We start from the raw sequence: 23217 nt of genomic DNA, 5'->3' as shown, positions 1-23217 counted from the left end.
GCCTCTTTACACAAGTAACATTTGGGGCCTTGAATGTGTCGTTAAGGGTGGTAGAAGCGGATACAAATGTACTGTTCTCCGCAAAGATACATATGTAATGTTCAAGGCGAATTAGACATAAACGGTTGAAAGAATCTGCAAGGCTCTGGGGAGGGGGACAAATCTGGAACTGGCTATATTTTTCTGTTACAGCCTGTGAATTTTAATGAGCTGAATGGCTTCCTTAAGTGGTGTAATTTGTCTGTGGTTCCACATAGACTCAATCACTCTATAGCTTATGTGTTTGAGCAGCTACTTATTAAGTCCTCCATGTTAAACTATCACCACTATACTGCATTTGAACTAACCTCAAACATGTCCCCCTACCCTGACCACTACCTTTACTCAGATAGAAGCCGGTCGCCAGTTTGCTCGCTCTCCCGGAGCTATCTGCGCCTGATTGGTTAATTGAGGTGTCAATCACTCTGACGTCGGACATGGTCAGATGACATCGAGGCGGAGCCTGGCCTGATCCCAGAGTGCTCGGCGTAGGGCCGCGATAGGAAAGATGGCGGTGGCGGTGAGAAGTTTGCAGGATCAACTGGAAAAAGCCAAGGAAAGTTTGAAGAATGTGGACGAGAACATTCGCAAGCTGACGGGCCGGGACCCAAACGATCTTAGGTAATGACGAGTGCCAGCTGCGGCTCAGCCGCCGTCAGGGGATAAAAGCGGGAACCATGCTCCCGCGCGGTGGCTGCGCGGCCTGTGAGAAGCTGCGGCCACTGCTGGCGTCCGACAGGGAACCGGGATCAGGACCAGGCGGTCGTGGTAGCATCGCAAGGAAGGGGAACCTAGTGATACTCAGGCGGCCATCAGCTCGCCATGAGCAGCCTCACATGAGACCGTGTTCCTCGGCCTGGACACTACTATTTCCAGCAGAAAAACCCCCGTCTCCAATGTGAGATCGCTCATGGGGAACACAGTACCCCAACCTAACTCCTTCCCCCTGTCTATGCTACCTGATTCCACCGCACAAATAACGTGAATCTCTATAACAATAAAACAAATCTCTTAACTCTCTGCCATTCTTTCCGATAATGGGAGTTACATAATTGAAAAGAGACAAATTCTCTCTTAACGACTAGAATTAATGTCTCTTCCCCCCCCCCCCCCCCGATTTAGTTTACTGGCCCCCCAACTGACAACCTTATGCAGGCAAAGAGCAATCCATTTGCGGGCAGAATAGTGTATATGTCGATTTTAAGCAGAATTACTTTTGTTCTAACTTAAATGTAAACTTGTAATTTCAGTTTAGTTCAGTGTCAAAAATAATGGATTTATTTTGCAGAATGCATGGAATCAAAACATTCCTTAAATTAGTGTTCTCAATCTCGGTAAGGAAATGAAATTAGATTGAAGTGTCAAAAATATGGAAAAGCTGATTGAGGTGGCTTGCCTGCTATTTTATCAAAAGCCATTGGGCTTATCTACAATATTGAGCCAGGTGCTTACTCTGCAGATAACAAGGTCTGGTGATGGTGTTCAAGCTGCATCTGAGTGTTAATGTCAAAACTGGTCTCGTACTCATTTAGTTGGGATTGTGGAAGAGCTCTTGGCGTTGTCTGGTAAAGGTAGGGATTGGGGATGAATTGTGAAATATGGTGAATTGTTTCTGTTGCATTGCAGGCCTCGATTATAAAATAAAGTTAATGCATTGCAATTATACTTTATTGTCGCCAAACAATTGATACTAGAGCGTGCAATCATAACAGCAATATTTGATTCTGCGTTTCGCTCTCCCTGGGGTACAAATCAATACTAAATATTTAAAAATTAAATTATAAATCATAAATAGAAAAGAGAAAGGAAGGTAGTGCAAAAAAACCGAGAGGCAGGTTCGAATATTTGGAGGGTACAGGTCAGGTTCCGTTCAGCAGTCTTAATCACAGTTGAAAAGAAGCTGTTCCCAAATCTGGCCGTAGGAGTCTTCAAGCTCCTGAGCCTTATTTATTTCATTGGTGATTTTGACCAGAATAGGCTCCAGATTGAAGGGATTTGAAAATGGGTGAAAAGAAAAGTCATCACGAAAATTTGTACATATCCTGCTGAAATGAGTGTTAATTTTTGTTAAGTTGTCGGTAGAATTAATAATAGTTTATTCCATAAGAAATAATAGAAAGAGTGGGATCACAAATGAGAAAATCTGCAGATGCTGAAAATCCAAGCAACACACACACACAATGCTGGAGAAACTCAGCAGGCCAGGCAGCATCTATGGGGGGCGGGGGCAGGAGAAATCCAGTCAACATTTTGGGCCAAGACCGTTCAGCAGGATGGACAAAGAATGGGGTTATGGGATATAAAAACGGGGAAACAGATCAGCTAAAATAGGAGCCTGCTATTTTGTCGTAAACCATTGGTCTTCATGGAGAAATTGGGACAGCAAGGCTTGTTTTGGTTCCGTACAACCTTGTAAATCTGTCTATATTTAATTTTTTTTAGAAAGGAAAAGTGATTTACTTGCATCAAGAATCATAGATATTAGCAAAAAGTTACAGAGTATATACTTCTGAAATTACTGTACCGAGAAGTCTACTTGATATAATGCAGCTAATCACATGTTAATCAAAACTTGTTCTTAACTAGGCCTGGCCAAGCTAGACGTTTATCCATCACAGGACCTGGTGGAGGTAGGGGGCGTGGGATTGGATTACTTAGGTAAGATTAAAATTCTTTTTCAATGTTTCTGTTACCCGTGATATGCAATCATTTGCTACATCCTGCATTCATTGGTAATTTTGTATCGAGTTTGTGTAAATCAGAAAACAATGTAAAAGCAGATCAAGGAAGGAGTCCTGATTCTGCTTGTTACTTTTATATCCTGCTGCTGTACATTTTATGACCATAGGTTATCCCTTAATGCATTGAAAGTGAAGGAGGAAAAGATTGGTTTATCTTTTCTTGTAAAGAAGCCTCTTGGTTGACTTGACTGTTCCTTTTATTTAGACGTGGACTCTCGGATAGCGGAGGAGGACCCCCAGCTAAACAGAGAGATTTGGATGGGGCAATCAACAGGTAAGAGCACTTGCAAAATGGTTTCTTTAGCATAAAACTGGACATGCTTTCTCTGGCTTACAGGTGGAGTTAGAATGACCACTTTGTCCAATGACTGGTTTGGAGTGAGATGACTATTATACATAGAAGCAGAATTAGAACATTCAGCTCAACCAGTCTACTCAGCCATGCTGTCGTGGCTGATTTTTCCTTCTCAAATGTATTCTTTTGTCTTATCCCTGAAATCTAAAATCTATCAACCTCTGCTTTAAATATACCCAATGATTTGATGTGGCAATGAATTCCACAGGTTCACCACCCTCTGCCTAAATAAATTTGTCCTCGTGTCTGTTATAAAGGGACACCCTTTTGTTCTGAGGCTCTGCGCTGTGGTCTGAAACACTTCTAATGGAAGACAATAATATTTTGTCCTAACTTGAGTGAGTTTGCTGCAGATCCATAGTGATGAAGATGCTGCATTATGAATGGAGCTTCTGTTTTTATTTAGTTAGCATTAATACAGAAAATTCAGACGTGAGGTTCTTCTACAGTGCACCTTGAGCTCAGTTTTTTCTAGTTTAACACAAATCTTAAGATATCTTTGTAATGCAGCATGTAGCAAGCCGTAATTGACAAATAAATCTTTTAAATTAGTTTTGAAAATATTACTACTAGATGGTGGTTTAATCAAGCGGCTGGAACAAGGCAATATTGGTAAATGTAACTGCTTAGAATAAGTGGCTGCTGTACAGCAATTAGATGTGTGCCTGACTCTTTATAGCTGGTGGCATATCTTAATCTTCCTTGCTCCCATCTTTTGATCATATCAAAGATGTCTATTGTGAAGCCCAAGATATCTTTGGGCTCTGAGCTATTTTGAGTCGGAGCTTGAATTGAAACTGAATCTTCAGCTGTTAGAAACTTTAGTTGTCACTTTTGATTCAGTTGCTGTGATAATCATTATACAGTACAGTTTTCTGTTTGGTAAAATGGTTTCTAGCTTATTGTGCTAAATGCTTTTACATTTTTATATGGGTTGCTTTTTATTTTGAATGTTCTGGCTTCTGCTGTCTCATTGCTTAACCTTAGAGTTATTCTGTGTTGAGAATTTGCAGCTGTACTGGGATTTTTTGCCCATCCATGGTGGTATTTTTCCAGTTGTCAGTAGAATTTGAGTCAAACCTGATATAAGTCTGGAATTTTATGAGATTCATTGGAAAAACTATACACTTCTCTAAAGTAAATGCAGTCTTTATAACAAACGCATCTTATTTTACCAATGTTACCTCTTGACTTTTGTTACCTATAATTGAATTCTGAGCAAAATTGTTTTCTTTCTTTTTCCATGTTAATTTTCACTTGTAAGTAGTCTATTCTGCTTCATTATATTTCACTTTCTTTGCCATGTTAGAGGAGTTTTGTCCAAATCACTTGAATCTCTCCACTGGGATAGTCACCCAATTCTGTTAAAAATTTGGACTATGTCATCAATACAATTTCTTATAGAGCTGTTCTCAACGCCTCATGAATATGTGGCTCCTCCCTTTTATGCTCCTGCCAAATCCTAGTTTCTGAAATTCTCTGCAGGAACTGAAGTAGAATCTTTTTTTGCCATGATTCCCATGTGATCTATATTGTAGTTCAATCCCTTTCAATTTCTAAGAGCTCAAGTACTTGGATCCCTACTCTGGTTTCTGTATAATGTGGAGGTGCCTATCACGCATTCCCAATGCTGGGCAGGTTTGTTGGGCAGCTTAATGGATACATACTGCAATTTTTTTTCTTCACTCTTTCTTCCTCATCTGTGACTTCTAGAAATATAATCAGAGTTTGTTTTTTGTATCCAATAACATTCAGACTGTCTGCTACATGAATTTCTCAGGACATTTAGCTTCCAGAAATTTTGTGTGTGGAGGTTCTATGACTTGTTCTGCACTGCCACAATAAGAATGCTGAAATGCATATAACTGAAAAGTACAATACTGTGCAAGTCAATATAAAAACTATAAAGTGAAGATGCTCTCAAAAATAATGAAATTAAAAGTTCTAAATATCAAAAAAATTATAAACAGTAAACAGTAAAAAAAACAAGTCAAATCAATATTTGATGTGCCCACCTTTTCTTTAAAACTGCATCACTTCTCTTGGGTACATTGTCATACAGTTTTATAAGAAAATCAGCTGGTAGGTTGCTCAGGCATCTTGGAGAACTTGCAACACACATCGAAGTTGCTAGTGAATGCAGCAGACCAGGCAGCATCTCTAGGAAGAGGTACAGTCGACTTTGTCAATGCCTGCTGCTTTCACCAGCAACTTTGATGTGTGTTGCTTGAATTTCCAGCATCTGCAGAATTCCTCGTGTTGGAGGACTTGCTACAGTTCTGCAGACTGTGGCTGCCTTGCTTGTTTCTGTCTCAGGGTAATCCCAGATGGCCTCAATGAGGTTGAGATCAGGGCTCTGTGGAGGTCATACATTTTGTTGCCGAACTCCTTGTTCTTCCTTTCATTAAAGGTAGATTTTTATGACCTTGGCCATGTGCTTGGCCTGCTGCAGAATGAAGTTGGGACCAATCAGATGGTATTATGCTATGGATGAGGATCTGCTTGTATCTCAGCATTGAGGATTCCATTAATTCTGACCAGACCACTGTCCATTTGCAGAAATGCAGCTCCAATTCTACAGGGAACCTCTGCCATGTTTCACTGTTGGCTGCAGACACTCATCCTTGTGGTGCTCTCCAGTTCTTCTATAGACAAACTAGTGCCTGATCGAGCCAAAAATGTCAAATTTTGACTCATCAGTCCAGAGCACTTGCTGCCATTGTTCAGCATCCCAGTCCTTGTGTATTTGTGTGTAGGAGAGTCACATGGTTTTGTTTCCACTTCAGAGGAATAGCTTTTTGGCAGCAATCCTTCCATGATGGTCACTTCTGACAAGACTTCTCTGGACTGTAGAGGAATGTGTGCCTCATCTGCTGTACTCAGTTTCCATGGCTGACCACTGTTTCTGGTCCTCAACCTTGCCCGTTTCTTCATGCTTTTTCAGAAGAGCTTGGACAGCAGATCGTGAATCTCCTGTCTGCCATGAAATTTCTGCTTGGAAGAGACCTTGCCAATGCAGGGTGACCACTTTGTATCTTGTTGCTGTGCTGGCTCGTGCCATGGTGTAAGAAATTATGATTTGAAGGTTAAGCTGTCACATCTGCCACACCCTCGCCTTTTAGTTTGATTGTCCTTTGCCCAGTTTGATTACATCTGTACCTGTTTCTGTTTCAGTTAATCAGTTTAGTTCATTCAACTCATTATGTCATTGATCATTAGCATCTGAAATCTAGAATTTGCTCACTTCTACTGATATTCTAATACAGAAGACATAAAATTAAACATCTAAAGCAAAGTTTGTATAAAAAATCTAGGGTGTCCAAGATTTTTGCATAGTTTCATATCAGCTGTCTGCTTAGTTGTATTTGAGCAACTGACAGCAGTGAACTTGGGAGCTCGCCATTATTTGTCTGATTGCAGAAATTCGTGCTTTTAGGTCTTCAACTTCAGTACAAACTTTACTACTTCTAGAGTTGCAAGAATGTATTTATGTTCAATACTTCTCTCCACAAGCATTCAAAAGGAGGCAGGTATAATCCGTGCAGGTGGAAGAATGCAAATTAGGAATAGCTTTTTTACTGCTAACTTAGAGATTTAGAAATTTTAGGCAATGTGCATAAGAGTCTGACCAAAATTAGAGGTGTATAGAGGAACTCATAAATAGCTAGCTTAAAGCAAGGGTTCCCAGCCTGGTGTCCATGGGCCCCTCAGTTAATAGTAGGGGTCCATGGCATAAAAAGGTTGGGAACACTGACTTAAAGAGAATCTTCTTGTTAAATTTAAAACAGCCTGAAAGAAGTATATACTTTTAGGAATCTGACTTGCAGCTGCACAGAACAGTTGTTAAATGCTTTATTTATTCGTAAAAAGGCTGGGAGATCGTCGTTCAAGAAGAGAGTCACGTCAAGACAGTGACGCAGAGGATGATGAAGATACAAAAAAGGTATTGTAGATTTAAATACTACCATTCCTGTTTTATTGTTAATTGCATTGTCAAATTAGAAATGGAATGCAAGTTATGATCCATTAACTTTTCACTCACCCATGGGAATACGGCACTGCTGTATGCTTTTGGGGCAGTAAACAGTCTTTGAGGAAGTATTTGTGTATTGTCATCATTTTATTAAAAGCTGGAATAAATTTGTACTAAAATGAAATATTTATTCTTCATAGCCAGCGTTGCAGTCTTCAGTTGTTGCTACCTCCAAAGAAAGGACACGCCGAGACCTTATTCAAGATCAAACAATGGATGAGAAGGGCAAAGAAAGGTATGCTTTTCACAGAGGTATTATAAAATTCAACTAGAACATACTGTAGCCCCTTTGAAATTTCACTAGTATTTGATTAACTGTTGGGGGGAGTGGAATAATTGCATTAACAGTGATTAACTTTAAATTTTGTTTATTAAGGAAGATTATTTTTTTTAAAAAATGATGTTGCCTGAAAGGTTGAATTTACAGCCTGTTTTTAAGGTACAAGGGGTGATTGATAAGTTCATGGCCTAAAGTAGGAGGAGATGAGTTATACAGCTCTTGTTACATGCATATGCAGTTCAACGCTGAGTGAAAATGCAGAAAGTTTGAAGTTCCTCCTCATCTTCTACTTTAGGCCACAAACTTATCAATCACCCCTGCTGTGGACCACTTTCTGGAGGTCCAACACGTCGACTTCTACAAAGAAGGGATCTGCATGCTTCAGGACTGCTGGACTAAGTGTGTAAATGTAGGAAAAATTAATGTGCTAGGTTTTCTAAAATTGTCTTCTACCTTAGGCCCTGAACTTATCAATCATCCCTCGTAAATGTCATTTGTGAAATTTGGCTGAATGAAAATGGCATTTTCACCTTGCAAATTCTGTGTGTAACTGGCACATCTTTTGCGTTTATTAATCACTTGTTAATGTAAGTTGTTTTATAGGCACTAATACTCTTTAGTGGTTTCAGCACAAGATTTTATTACTAAAAAATAAAATTTTGTGCTAAAGCACTAAAGGAACAGCAAAGTTGCTGCCTGAGATGCGAGAGGAACTTTTAAACACAAGATTTTATTACTAAGCATGTATAGCATAATACAGCACTGTTTCAAGAGCACACAATGCAAATCATTGATAACCTCGGAAGGATTTTTTTAAAAGTTTTTTTTCCAATTCTAAGGCCTATGAAGTTGTACTGGTTTAGAATTGTTCTATTTTCCTTACGTGAGCGTGCTTTTGTTTTTAAGGCACCCCTTTAAAGCTGTTTGCTTATATTTTGTATTGTTGATTGGCCCCGTAATCAATAAGAACATGAGGAATTCCACTTCATGTTTTGAGTTTAAGGTCAGATAGTAGCTGACCCACTCTTTTCCTGCATAAGCCTATATCACTGATTAAGTTAAAATTGAGATGTGTATACAAACTAAAGAAATTTAATGATTAACAATCCTTTCGGTGAAGTTACTCCTATCGGTTTGAAAAATCTGACTCATTCTAAGTCTGCAACTTCCAGTTTTGAGGTTCCCAACAAAGGAAAACCACCTCCAACCTCTACGTTTCTGAGTCTGTTAATTGTATTTCATTGAGATCACCATTTTAAGTACACTTTGGAAAATCCCTGCAGATTGGCCTTCCTATTCATCTAATTACACTTGAGTTCAGTTTATGTACGAAGACACTCGGGGCCTTCTGAATACAGTAAATACTGATAGTCTGCTATCCAGCTAGTCCAAAATCCCGAATGTTCAACATCTGGCTAGCCAGGTCCCCAGTGCTTCCTTTAGCTCATTGAGATCACTGGAAATGTATTATTCTTCTGTTAAACATCTTAAAATAGTGATGTTAGAATACTATTGGGAATAACATACAATAATCCGGAACATCTATTTGTCCAACACCAAAGTCCCAGGTATGCCAAATTGATGCAGTTTTACTTTACCATTGTTCTCAGTTCCAACTTTAAAACAATAAAATTTATTTTTTCCTTTCCTACTAACCAAAGAAAATTTTACATGTTTCCACATACCCATCTACTACGTTCTTCCTACCTCAAATAGCTTGTCTACATCAGCTTAAAGTCATGCTTATTACTTAGCTTTTGTTTAGAAGGCAAACTGAGTCCCCTGCCCCATAGGTATAGAGCAAAAATAACTGAGATCCTAGCACTGACCCTGGTAGGGCACCACAAGGTAGCTTGTGATCCCGAAACACTGATTATGATCTAATGTTTTGTTTATTAACCATTTCTCCTATGTGCTTGTTTATTAAACGTAATCCAATGATCTAATCTTGTGATAAGAGTATTTTATAATAGTCTAAATCTACTAATTCTAGCATTACATACACTGTTCCTCTTCATAAATAAACTTCATTGTTCTGTTCTGTCATGATTTTCTTTGTGTCTGTCAGAAATAATTTGTAATATTGACATTGAGCTGGTTAATGTATAGTTCAGTATTTTCAGTTCCTATTTGGAAGGATCAGAATCTGACTATTCAGTTGGATCTCCATGAAATCTAAGAAATTCTGAAAAATCAAAATCAATCCTTCCACTAGTTACCTGTTTTTAAGCTATTGGACATTAAGCCTCAGTTAGCTTAAATGTTGGCCATTGCTCATCTTGCAACATTTAATCTAGTTTTCTGATAGATTTAGCCTATTTTTCCATAAAAATTAGTTTGCTGTTTAATAAGACTGCAATTTTGGACTTGAAATTTCAAACTGTTTATTTTCTCATTATTAAATCTCTAATTTGTAAACAGTAATGTTACAGATTTTTCTGTTTCATTAAATAGAGGGCTATGGGTAACCCTAGGTTATTTCTAAAGTAAGTACATGTTCTGCACAGCATTGTGGGCCAAAGGGCCTGTATTGTGCTGTAGGTTTTCTATGTTTCTATATACTTTGCACACTTCAAATCCAGTTGAACTATTAAAAAAGACATTTTAATATTAAATTATAGTATTATTACCTTTTAATGATCAGTGTGATGACCAAAAGCATCATTGCCTTAAAACTTAGAAAGATATTGGGTACAACAGGCTAGTAAAGAGAACTAAATCTGCTTTGTTTTACTTCATTTGCAATTGTTTTATTATCACTGTCTTATGACATGAGATTTGTTGTTTTGTGACAGCAGTACAGCGCAAGGACGTAAGCTTACTATAAACTATCAAATAAAATACTGCAAAAAAAAAATGACAATTCATACACCTTTCAGAAATCTAATGGCAGAAAGCAAGAAGCTGTTTGATTTGTAGAGTTTGGGTCTTCAGACTCCTTTATATCTTCCCCAATGGTAGCAATGAGAAGGCGTGCCCTAGACGATGAGTGTCCTTTGTGATGATTGCCACCTACTTGGGGCACTACCTTTTGACAATGTCCTCAGGGGTGAGGAAGGTTGTGCCAGTGATGGCACGACCCTCTGCAGCCTCCTTACCAAGCTGTGATGCAATCAATAACATTAATATTCTATGGGATATTACATTTAAGCAAGCCTCATCAGCATAATGTCACAAATGGAGAACAGTGGGGCAAGATAAGTAATGGAAATGATAAAATTGGGGATTTTCTATTTCTATAAATGCTAAGTTTTTTTTAAAAAAGTGACTTGCTCTTAAATATTGATTTCATGGGAGAAGTTACAGATATGAGACTCACGCATGTCCTTCCTGACTTGTGAGTTGTTGTTTGAATTATGGATTTGCCAGTGTATTTTGAAAGGCAGCTTACTTTTAATTCTTGGGTATTATTATTAAGCTAATCTACTGTTCTAAAGGGGCACCTAATCGTAAATATACTTCATTCCTTGTAATGCTGCTCTACTATTTTGAGATTACAGTCCAGCAATTTGTTTCTCTCCTGATATTTTGATTGGTCAGTGTCAAGACAGCTGATTACAAAGTATCTAATTGTTCTATTTTACTTAAATAGGAATCGGCGGATGTTTGGCCTGCTGATGGGTACTTTGCAAAAGTTCAAGCAGGAATCTAATGTTGCAACAGAGAGGGTATTTTTTCTTTATTATTTGCTGAATTTTCTTTAAGAGGCCTGATTATTGCATTGTGATTACAAAGGCTTCATCTTTTATATTGCATATAATTTTCTATATTCTTTCCAATACATACTCTAATTTGCCCTTGTTCCTTTTTAATTTTGAAATACTGATACTCAAAATTAGCTCCTGCACTCCATTCCAATATCATATATCATTGTCTCCTCTTGGCGAAGCTATTTTAGGGGAAGTGGAATTGGAGCTCTTTAAAACTGCTAGTTGTGTGTGGTTAAGAAACAATAGCATCTCATTCACCCTCATCGAAACATCCTACCTTTTTGTGACATCAGTTTAAATAGCAAAGCCAATACAATTAAAACAGCTGTTCAACACATTTCAAATCAAAGTACAAAAAGTTGTGGAGATAGTTTTAAATTGTCCTTTCAGACTAACATAATCTCACATTGACCTGGTATTTTCCTTGCCCTGGGTCATCCCCCGCACAGAAAGATCCAGCAGCAGATAATGATGCACTGAACTTCAGCATTTGTCATTTTTCTGAACGCCCTCATTTTGATGTATAATAACAATCATGATGACTATCAATTTAATTGCAAAGCCTAATAATGCATTTTAATCCTCCTCTCAGAAGAAAGGACAAATCTTAACTATGTTGATAAATGCATTGATGCATAATGCCTTGGACAGATAGAAAATGTGTGGATGCTTAAGTATATTTCATCCATTCAAGTAAACTGAATATTTTAAAATGTACTGGATAAATGTCATGCCTAAATTGTTCCTCTATCCAGTGGTAACCCAAGGCTGTATAATAGTTCACTGTACACACCTCAATTAGTTTATTGTTTCTTAGTTTGCAGCTCGTTATCCAAGACGACATGTAAGTTCACTTAAAATTATTCTGTACAACTATATAATACACAACCTTTTTCTGTTGGTTATTGTCACAGGTTATTCCTTTGAAATTTTACTATCATAAATTCAGCTTCATCGGTACCTTCTCTCACAGTTGAAGAATTTCAGTATGCTAATACAATGGATAAGCAGCCACACTCATTGCTGAGACTTTGGCAATAACAACAGTTAGTGTTCAGTTATATTGAAGTTAAGTTTAGTAACTATCATAATATTAATTTGTAAATTGAAGCCTATTGAATATTGAATGTTTATTCTACGTATACATTGGTAGGAGTTGAGAAGCTAGTGAATTAATGGACGTCAAAGTGCACTTCCCCAAAGAATTAATGTTAACAGTTACCTTGGTGTGACTGGAAAGAAATAGGGGATTTTGTTTTTGGTTTTATATTTTTCTTTTCCAATCTACAGCAAAAAAGACGTCAGGAAATAGAACAGAAGCTTGAAGTGCAAGCTGAAGAAGAACGTAAACAAGTAGAAAATGAGAGAAGAGAATTATTCGAGGAACGTCGTGCTAAGCAAACTGAACTGAGACTTCTAGAACAAAAAGTGGAACTAGCCCAGTTGGTAGGGAGATATTTTACCTGAATCAAAAGTTTATAAATTTTGTAGTATATGCACTTTTAACATTTGTTTGTTTTTCAAACAGCAAGATGTATGGAATGAACACAACTTAAAGATAATCAAGTACATAAGGACCAAGACAAAGCCTCATCTGTTCTACATTCCTGGCAAACATTGCCCAGCTACTCAAAAGCTTTTGGATGATTCCCAGAGGAAGATGAATGGTGTGTATGTTCATGGTATTAAAAGCAGTCAATCACATTTCATATGTATGGGTTATATTACATAATTTTGCTTGTTTAGTAGAAAGCTTATTTTAGTAATAGCAATGCCAAGCTTTCCATTGTATCCTCAGTGAATGTAGATTGCATTGAAAATAAACCTTCCAGAGAAGGGTTCATTTGTGCCTAATCAAGGAGATTAAGAATAGATTTAGGAGGGTTAGAGCAACTGGTAGAGTTTTAGAGTATTAATCAAGCAGAGCCAAAAAAAAAAGGTGGATGTATTTTTTTCTTAAACTCACCATGTCAGTGTGGAAGCCTTTCTGCAATTGTACAGGGCTTTAGCAAGTCAACGTCCAATGTGTCTTATGTACTTTTGGTGTCTGTAACCCAATGAATATATTTTTGGAGCAGTGTTCATTTACTAGATTGATGTGTCAGACACAATGACATATTGAGAGCTTGAGTCTGGTTATTCAGAAGAATGAATGTTGACGTCATTGTGATGTCGGTGCTGAGAGACTGATTCTTTGAACTGGAAAATCTAGAACTAAAGCAAAGGTTACAGGATGCTGACTTGGGAATGGGGAGAAAACTATATTTAAAAAATTGGAATTCTTTCTCAATGCAACTGTTATTCAGTCAGGTATATCAGCAATCTTAGCTTTTATTTTAATTGTTGAGGTACCTGAAGGATCAAGCAATATAACAGTTGGATGGGAAAGTGAATGAAGTTGAGGATTGACCACAAACTTACACACTGAACAGATTTGAGAGCCACAGATCTATGGAACTTGTTGTGCATGATGTGTGTCTCTTTGAAAGGGAGTTTCAGGTCTTAGCTAACCTGCTGATCTTTCTGATATTTCACTTCAGGTGAAATCTTTTTGGATTATGGTTCTAATTTCTTTCTGTGTTCAGAGAAATGCACAAAATGATGAAGGAACTCAGCACATCAGGCAGCATCTGTGGAAATGAATAAACAGTCGACGTTTCAGGCTGAGACTCTTCAGGACTGGAAAGGAAGGGGTGGGGGATGGTAGAATTAAAAGGTGGGGGAGGGGAAGGAGGACAAATTGAATAGGTGAACCCAGGTGGATGGGAAAGGTAAAGGGCTGGAGAAGAAGGAATCTGATAGGAGAGGAGAGTAGACCATGGGAGGAAAGAAAAGGGTGGGGCATCAAGGGGAAGTGATAAGCAGGTGAGGAGAAGAGGCCAGAGTGGGGAATAGGAGGAGGAAGGGGGGTAGTGGAGGAGAAAAATAATTAACAGAAGGTGAAGCCATTGTTCATGCCATTAGGTTGGAAGCTATCTAGACGATATGAGGTGTTACTACTCCACCCTGTGAGTGACCGCATCGTGGCAGAAGAGGGGGCTGTGAACCCAACACATGGGAATTAGACATTAGAACATCTAGTTACAACTGGAAAGCTAGAAGGAAAAAGAAGCAGAGGCAGACAGAGAATGAAAATGATAGATGGAATAACATCATGGTTAGAAACAGGGGAGGCAACAACTACAATTCGGAGGATCAGGGACCGTGATGGATGGAGAAACATGATCACACACACCAAACGGCAAGGCACCTGAATGATGTGCATGTGCTTGATACAGTGGTCTCCCAATTTAGACCACAGTTTGATTTGTGTTCTATTCTGGTACTTTTAAATTATGTTCCTCCAGAGATAAGTGCTTGGTTTGTCTTTGGTGTCACGTTGTTCATTTTCAATTGTTAAATAAAATGCAACAACTTAAGTTGGAGGGGGTTGGCGCGATGCTCAGTTGTCATCCTGAAAAGCTTTTTGAGTAAGATTTTCCACCTGTGTAATCAGAAGTTAAGACTGTTGGTTAAAATTACTACTTACAAATTAATTTTTTAAAAGTACAAGTCTTAAGTTGGTAAATTCACCCAGTCTTGAGTATATAATGATTAAATTGGCATGAATTGCTGGAGCCAAAAAAGTCCTGATAATCTTCGCTTATCCAAACCAGATTAATAATTTGTCTTGGATTAGTAGTACTTGTTTACATAAGTGGGTAAATTACAAAATGAACAATTGGGGGTTTGCGTTTGCAGCTTTGTGTTGGTTCCTAGAGATCCTGTCTGATTATTTCAAGTTTACTTTATTTTCCCTGTAGGTTTTGCATTTTTCAGGTTATTGAGTAACTCGGGAGGAACTACTATGGCAGTAGAAAAGCTGTTGGTTAGCTTATAGAGTGCAGATCTTGTGCATAGAGTGCAAATAATGTTTCTGATGTAAACGCCTCCCGTGAATTCATCCTTTTGTTCCTCGCTGCTCGAATACGGTTTTACTTTTTTCGTTGAAAGCAAATATTTTAATTTGTATGTATTAGCAGGTATTTGTTTTTAAATCTGCAGGTATTTTCGAGCACAGGCGCCTGGAGTTTGCAGATCAGATTAACAGAATGGAAGTTAGACCTAGACGTCAGTCATTGAAGGAAAAAGAACAGCGAGAGTTGCAGAATGAAGAACAACAAAACGTGGAACAGGAGGGTAAGGTGGCTCATCATGAGGAGATGGAGGAATTGGGTAACCAGAACAATGATGTAGAAATGGAGGCAGCGGAAGAGGAAATGGAAGTAGGTACAGATAAGTGTGATTCAGAGAAGCAGCAGGAAAAGCAACAGGAGGAGGAAGCTGAAGAAGAGGAAGAGCTAGAGGAAGGGGAAAGCAATAGTCAGCCGGAAAGTGTGCCTGTTGATGGTAAGGAAGCAAGCCAGAATACAGAGAATGATCAGGATATGGTGGAGGAAGTAGATGAGTGTAGAGAGGAGAGAGTAGAAGAGGTTTGTAAGGAGCCTGAGCCTGAGCCTGAACCTGAACCTGAACCTGAGCCTGAGCCTGAGGTGGAGCCTGAGCCTGAGCCTGAACCTAAGCCCGAACCTGAGCCTGAGCCAGAGCCAGAGCCTGAGCCTGAGATGGTACCTGAACCGGAGCACAAACTAGAATCTGAACCAGGGCCTGAATCTGAACTTGAAAGTTCGGTTGGGCATGAGCTGGAACAAGAGAATCCTGCCACTACTCAAGCTGTAGAATCGCAGGTAGAACCAGTTAGGGTGTCGCCAAAGAGAAGCAGGAGTAAAAGTAGCAGTAGGAGCAAAAGCAGAGGTCGTGAGAAGGCACAGAGTAAGAGTAGGAGTCGGAGCAGCAGTAGTTCCAGCTCTGGCAGTAGTTCGAGCAGCACCAGCAGTGGTAGCAGCTCAAGCAGTGGCAGCAGTAGCAGGAGCAGTTCCAGCACAAGTAGCAGCAGTGGCAGCAGTAGCAGAGACAGCAGTACGAGCAGCACCAGCAGTAGCGAGAGCCGGAGCCGAAGCCGGAGTCGGGGTCACAGCAGAGACAGAAAGCGCAGGAGGAGCTCAGATCAAAAACGTAGAGGTATTTCAAGTGCAGATAAGGACCGTAAGTCATCAAAAACCAGTAGCAAAGATTTAAAAGGCTCACGGGAAAAGAGTTCAAGGTTAGATAGAAAGAGGTCTATATCAGAAAGTCGTTCAGGCAAAAGGTCGTCACGGACTGACAGAGATCATAAATTGGACAGAAAAGATAAAAAGCACTAATCACCTGACTGAAAAAGAATTGACTTTAGGAAGGCAAAGTATTGCTTGATGTGTACAATGTACCAGGTAGATGGAATATTTTCTTTCAGCTGGAAATGAAGCCGCCTTAAGTCTTGCTTGATGTATAGTACTTTTATTTGAAAACCATGACTCAAAATTACCATTAATCCCTGTACTTTTACAATGTTTTGTATGCACATGTTTCTCCAATTACAATTAAAGTGTATTTCAGAAGATGAAGTTGTATGGAAAATATTGTACCAATCTTGCTAGACGGATTAGCTTTCTTCCCTTTTCAGTGTTTTTTAGATTTGTTGTATTCAACCACTGATGCCTCCTTTGTACAGTTGAAGTTCTAGGGGGCAAAATTTCCTCTAAGTATTGTTCTTAGCGTAAAGATGGTTGTCATTGAGTATGTACTATACAGTTCCTTTATGTAGAATTAAATGTAAATTTTAAAATTGTTGAAAATTCTTTGTCTTATATTAAAGTTTTCTACAAAATATGGCTCGATTCACAAAAACTTGCTCTTTAAATGCCGTGGGCTGTGATGGATATCAGTTGTAAACCTATCCCATAAAATGGTCAAGGAGGGAAAGAATCAAAAGGAATCATCTGAAAGTGAGAGGGTAGAAACTGTCAGCAAATAATTGAGTTCTATATGTGATCGGAAAAAAACATAGAGCTCTTCTGCCAGAACTCCTGAATTCCTCCAGCATTTTGTGTGTGTTGCTCTAGATTTCCAGCATCTATAGTATCGTGTGTTTATGATCAAGCTGTCTTTTACATTTTGAAGTATATTGAAGAAAAGTAAGTGCAGATTTGACATATTCTATGTATCCTTCAAGGGGAAGGCATAGCTTAGATACAAGTGGGTTCCAGCAGCTTGCAGTATTAAAACATGCTCTATTAATGTAAATTTATCTCAAATTTAGTTTCAATTCTGGCCCCTCTGCAAGAAGAAAACTATTCCTAGGGTTCCATTCCCTACAATAAGAGTGTCAGGGAATTGGCTGGAATTGTTCCCAAGATTTTGTCTTCTGCTTAAGTTCTTATACAGTTTTAGAATTTGGTTAAGGTCAACTTTGTGATCAGAAAGCCAAATGATCTGTTTCAGGTCCCATATGAGATGAATTTGTCACCAAGATTGCATTCAGTTGGGAGGTGATTAGATGGCCAAAAGTAACCAGGCACGAGTTCAGTGCAAAGTCTTTTTTTGTACATGCAAATCATTTGAACCTTCCTGAATGCGGAACACTAATATTTCCATTTCAATTGTTATATTTTACTGTCATTGAATAGTCTCAGGAAAATTGAAATCTTGTTATTTTGCCTATCGTAATTTTCATACTTTCAGGAAGCAAAATGAACAACAAAATGTTTGCCTGCTACAAAGCTGAAAATAGAGTATTTCTCTAGAATATTAATGGTATGTGCTAAGGAGCTGTTACAAGGCAGCCATAAATTGGTGGGTGTTGGGATTCCCGCAATGCAATCAAATGGAAATCTCAATCTTTATTTGCTTAATTTTTATCATCTTTCTATCTTACTGGTTAAGGACATGTGTAGTTGCTTGTGCTGCCTACTCTGATCCCAAATGCTTTTGCCTTCACTAACTTCTACAAAATATTGTGATCAAATGGGCAAGGCGAGCTGGAACAGGAAGTAGCTATTAGTTACCCTGCCAAAAGTTAACTTCCTTATGGGTGTTGCAACAAAAATAGATGGCTGTACTTTGGTAGCATTTACTTCAGTATGTTGGAGAGTTTTTTTTTCAGGGTATGGGGTTAGTTTTCAGTGCCCAGACCTCTGGATAAAAATGTGGAACTAGTGACAAAATTGATCAAAACTAAAGGTAAGGAAATCTTAGTAAAAATACTTAGTTAGCATTGTGGTGAAAGTTCTATGTGGCATAAATAGGCACAGTTTTCTTGCTTTGAAAATGAAACTCGCCGACTTATCTGCAATTCCTGTATACAGATCTTGCATATGTACGCACATGATAAAACCATCATGCTACTATCACAGGAAAAAAGCAAGAAGGTTGGTGTTAATTATTACAGGATCATTAACAAAAGAAAAAGGGAAGTGTAAACACTAGACTTCCCTTGTTCATAAGATTTATCTATAGAAACAAATGATATTTACTTCACTAGTTATCTACAACAATTTTTACTCAGATGAAATTGGAAAAATACATTAGAGTAATACAGGTGCACATTCCTTTATCTGAAATTCTGAAATCCAAAAAGCTCCGAAAACCAAAGTTTTTTTTTTCGCCAACAGCTGACGTCACTCAGGTGTGACGTGGCAGCACTAGCAGAGGCCGCCAGACGTCAGTTTTGGCTCAGTGCTCGTACTGGTTACACGTGCATTGGCTGTTCGCTGATATTTTGTGTTCACCGTTGACTTTGTGTTTAATTTCACTGTGAAAATGTCAAAAAGAGCTGCAGATACCCCTATGGGTAACAATGAGAAAAAGAGAAGGAATCTTCTCTATCAATAACGCAGAAAGTGGAATTATTGCAGAAGCTTGATCGTGGTGTGTCTGTGGGGCGTCTTGCTGAAGAAAATAGTGTCGGAACTACCACTGTATGTGATTTAAATAAACAGAAAGACAAGTTACTGAAGTTTTATAGTGACAGTGACGTTCTACATTTATTCCAATAGGTCATTCACCATGTGTTTGATTCGGTTTGTTTGAAGCTGTATATTTTTATGTTTTATTGAATGTTTTTGTTGGAAATAAAATTTCTTCTTGTCATTATTCCCTAAACAATACAGTATAACAATTATTTACATAGCATTTACATTGTATTGGGTATTATAAGTAATCTAGAGATTATTTAAAGTATATGGGAGGATGTGCGTAGGTTTGGTGCGGCACTGGGTCTTAAAATCCACTGCACTGAGACAGTTTAAATAAGGGACTTGAGCATATGTGTTTTTTGGTGTGGGGGGTCTGAAATCCGAAAAATTCTGAATTCCGAAATGCAACTGGCCCCAAGGATTTTGGATGAGGGATTGTGGACCTGTATATAAATTGGGTAACTCTAAGCTACATATTTAACATTAAATGATTTGCGAATGTATGCTCTTCCAATCCTCATTTCCTAGGTCAGTCATACTTGTGTGACTGATAATCAGCACACCCTATTAAAGAAGCACACTGAATTGACAACCTTTTGAACACAAGATGCACCAGGCAATGAAAAATATTGTATATTTAAAATGATTGGAATCCCAATGAATTGCCCAAATTCTGCTCAGAACAATGTCCAGATAATTGCATCATTAAGGAACTTGTACAGCTATAAAATTCCATAAAGAAAATATCAAAATACAATATTTTATCATTTGAAATAAAACCAGGGAAAATCAGACTGCGACAACCAAAAATTTGGATTTATTTAAATTAGCATGTTGGATATCCAATTTAAAATTAACAAGTGTAAAATTTCTGTACAATTACAAAATAATTGAAGTGGAACAGTAGATGCAGGGAGAATCCTCGGAATAATAATCAATTTGTCCTTGAAAGAACATTAAAAGAATGCTAGCATATATGTAGCCCCAAACAAATCTGGAATCCACATCTGCTGAAGCTATTAAAATCTGCAATATGTTCAGTTCCAACTGCCACACTCAGAGTGAGAAGTGGTATAAGAGGTGAAGATCAAGAATAATTCAACACTGAAGGAAATGACAATTGAGGAAAAAGTTAAAAATATCCAAATTATAAACATAGATAAAAATAAATTTATAAAATTAAGCAGATCAGGCAGCATCTGTGGAAGGAGAATGCCGGCATTACAGGTCTGGAATCCTTGATTAAAAAACTTCATTTCAGATTTGCAACTTTCTTAGATATTTTTCTCCTGAGACAGTACAATATTATCCTACCCTACTAAACTTAAATACAAGCAAGGTAAACCCAAAATGATACTTAAATCACATAACATAGATTTGACTTTTTTTTATTAATTATTGCAATCTCAATGCCTGTAAGGAAACAAATCTGAAGGTTGTATATAGTATACATAATTTGATAATATATCAACTTTGAACTACAAGTTACTCTTGTGTTGCATGCCAAAAATCCAGGATAGTTTACAAAGATATAGTAACATAGAGAATGATAGGAAGTGTACATGAAAATTATTAGATACTGTTTAGGATCATACAAAAATAAATAACATTTGTGCATCTGAATCAGGTGTATTATCACTAACAAAATATGTTGTATTTTGCAGCAGCAGTACTCTGCAATACATAAAAAAATTACTAAGTTGCAGTAATATTAAAAATTTCTTCATATCATCTGTATACTTGACCACAAAGCCATCAATTCCTTCATCGAAATTATTGATGTATAACATAAAAAGAAGTGGTCCCAACACAGACCCCTGTGGAACTTCACTAGACACTGGCAGCCAACCAGAAAAGGCTCCCTTTATTCCTACTCTGCCTCCTGCTGATCAGTCAATTTACTTCCCATGCTAGTATCTTTCCTGTAATACTATGGGCTGTTAACTTGTTAAGCAGCCTCGTGTGGCATCTTGTCAAAGGCCTGAAAACCCAAGTACACAAGATCCACCAATTCTTTGTATATCCTGCATGTACTTCAAAGAATTCTAATAGTTTACCAGGCAAGATTTTCCCTTAAGGAAACCATACTGGCTATGGCCAATCTTATCATGTGCCTCCAAGTCCCCCCAAACCACATCCTTAACAATTGAATCCAACATCTTCCCAACAACTGAGGTCAGACTAACTGGCCTAATATTTCCTCCTGACTCTCTCCCTGTTTGAAAAGTTGAGTAACATTTGCAATTTTCCAGTCATGTGGAACCATGCCAGAATCCATTGATTCTTGAAAGATCTTTACTAATGCCTCTACAATCTCTTCTGCCACCTCTTTCAGAACCCTGGGGTGTATACCATCTGGTCCAGGTGACTTATCTATCTTCAGACCGTTAAGTTTCCCAAGAACCTTCTCCTTAGAAATGGCAATTTCACACACTTCTGCCCCCTGATACTCTCGAACTTCCGGCATACTGTTAGTATCTTCCACAATGAAGATTGATGCAAAATACTTATTCAGTTCATCCACTATCTCCTTGCCTCCCATTCCTACCTCTCCAGCATCTTCCAGCAGTCAAATATCTACACTCGCCTCTCTTTTACACTTCAATGTATCTGAAGAAACTTTTGACATCTTCTTTAATATTATTGCCTTGTTTACCTTCGTATTCCACCTCTTCCTTCTTCACGCTTTTTTAGTTACCTTCTGTTGGTTTCTAAACACTTCCCAATCCTCTAACTTCCAACTAATTTTTGTTCTATTCAAAGTATATTTATTATAAAGGAATGTATAAATTATACATCTTGAGATTTATCTGCTTTACAGGCAGCGACAAAGCAAGAAACCTGAAAAACCCAATTTAAAATAAAAGAAAGACCGTAACTACTGTGTAAAGAGGGAATAGCACATCATGCCAACAACTGAAGCAAATGAAACCATTCCAAACCAGATTATATGCCCTTTCTTGAGCTTTTATGGTGGTTTTGTCTGCACTTGTCTGCCACAGTTGTGTCATTCTGCCTTTAGCGTACTTCTTTCTCGTTGGGATGTACAGTGGCATGCAAAAGTTTGGGCACCCCTGGTTAAAATTTCTGTTACTGTGAATAGCTAAGCGAGTAAAAGACGAACTGATTTCCAAAAGGCATAAAGTTAAAGATGACACATTTCTTTAATATCTTAAGCAAGAAACCTTTTTTTTACTTCCATCTTTTACAGTTTCAAAATAACAAAAAAGAAAAAGGGCCCGAAGCAAAAGTTTGGGCACCCTGATTGGTCAGTACTTAGTAACACCCCCTGTGGCAAGTATCACAGCTTGTAAATGCTTTTTGTAGCCAGCTAAGAGTCTTTCATTTCTTGTTTGGGGGATTTTCACCCATTCTTCCTTGCAAAAGGCTTCTAGTTCTGTGAGGTTCTTGGCCATCTTGCATGCACTGCTCTTTGAAGGTCTATCCACAGATTTTCGATGTTGTTTAGGTCAGGGGGCTGTGAGGGCCATGATAAAACCTTCAGTTTATGCCTCTTGAGGTAGTCCATTATAGATTTTGAGGTGTGTTCTATTCAAAAGGTTCAAAGGAACATCTAAACAAGCCTGATGCATTTTGGAAACAAGTCCTGTGGACTGATGAAGTTAAAATAGAACTTTTTGGCCACAATGAGCAAAGGTATGTTTGGAGAAAAAAGAGTGCAGAATTTCATGAAAAGAACACCTCTCCAACTGTTAAGCATAGGGGTGGATCGATCATGCTTTGGGCTTGTGTTGCAGCCAGTGGCACGGGGAACATTTACTGATAGAGGGAAGAATGAATTCAATTAAATACCAGCTAATTCTGGAAGCAAGCATCATACAGTCTGTAAAAAAGCCAAAGATGAAAAGAGGGTGGCTTCTACAACAGGATAATGAACCTAAACACACCTCAAAATCCACAATGGACTACCTCAAAAGGCGCAAGCTGAAGGTTTTGCCATGGCCCTCACAGTCCCCTGACCTAAACATCATCGAGAATCTGTGGATAGACCTCAAAACAGCAGTGCATGCAAGACGACCCAAGAATCTCACAGAACTAGAAGCCTTTTGCAAGGAAGAATAGGCGAAAATCCCCCAAACGAGAATTGAAAGACTCTTAGCTGGCTACAAAAAACGTTTACAAGCCGTGATAGTTGCTGGTGAACACAGCAGGCCAGGCAGCATCTATAGGAAGAGGTACAGTCGACGTTTCAGGCTGAAACCCTTC

The 23217-nt window shown here is 38.3% G+C and overlaps 1 protein-coding gene across 1 annotated transcript; it reads left to right on the top strand.

Moving 5' to 3' along the window:
* Nucleotides 1–506: 506 nt before the first annotated feature.
* pnn (pinin, desmosome associated protein) lies at nt 507–16906 on the top strand. Its single transcript, XM_072267782.1, has 9 exons — nt 507–660; nt 2626–2697; nt 2986–3054; nt 7006–7078; nt 7309–7403; nt 11041–11116; nt 12449–12604; nt 12687–12825; nt 15203–16906. The coding sequence occupies exons 1-9, from the start codon at nt 548–550 to the stop codon at nt 16399–16401; spliced, it is 1992 nt and encodes a 663-aa protein (XP_072123883.1). The 5' UTR covers nt 507–547; the 3' UTR covers nt 16402–16906.
* The last annotated feature ends 6311 nt before the right edge of the window (nt 16907–23217 follow it).

Source organism: Mobula birostris, chromosome 1 (assembly GCF_030028105.1).
Source record: "Mobula birostris isolate sMobBir1 chromosome 1, sMobBir1.hap1, whole genome shotgun sequence".
In the NCBI taxonomy this organism is placed as follows: Eukaryota; Metazoa; Chordata; class Chondrichthyes; order Myliobatiformes; family Myliobatidae; genus Mobula; species Mobula birostris.
This window is presented reverse-complemented; position numbering and strand designations above follow the sequence as displayed.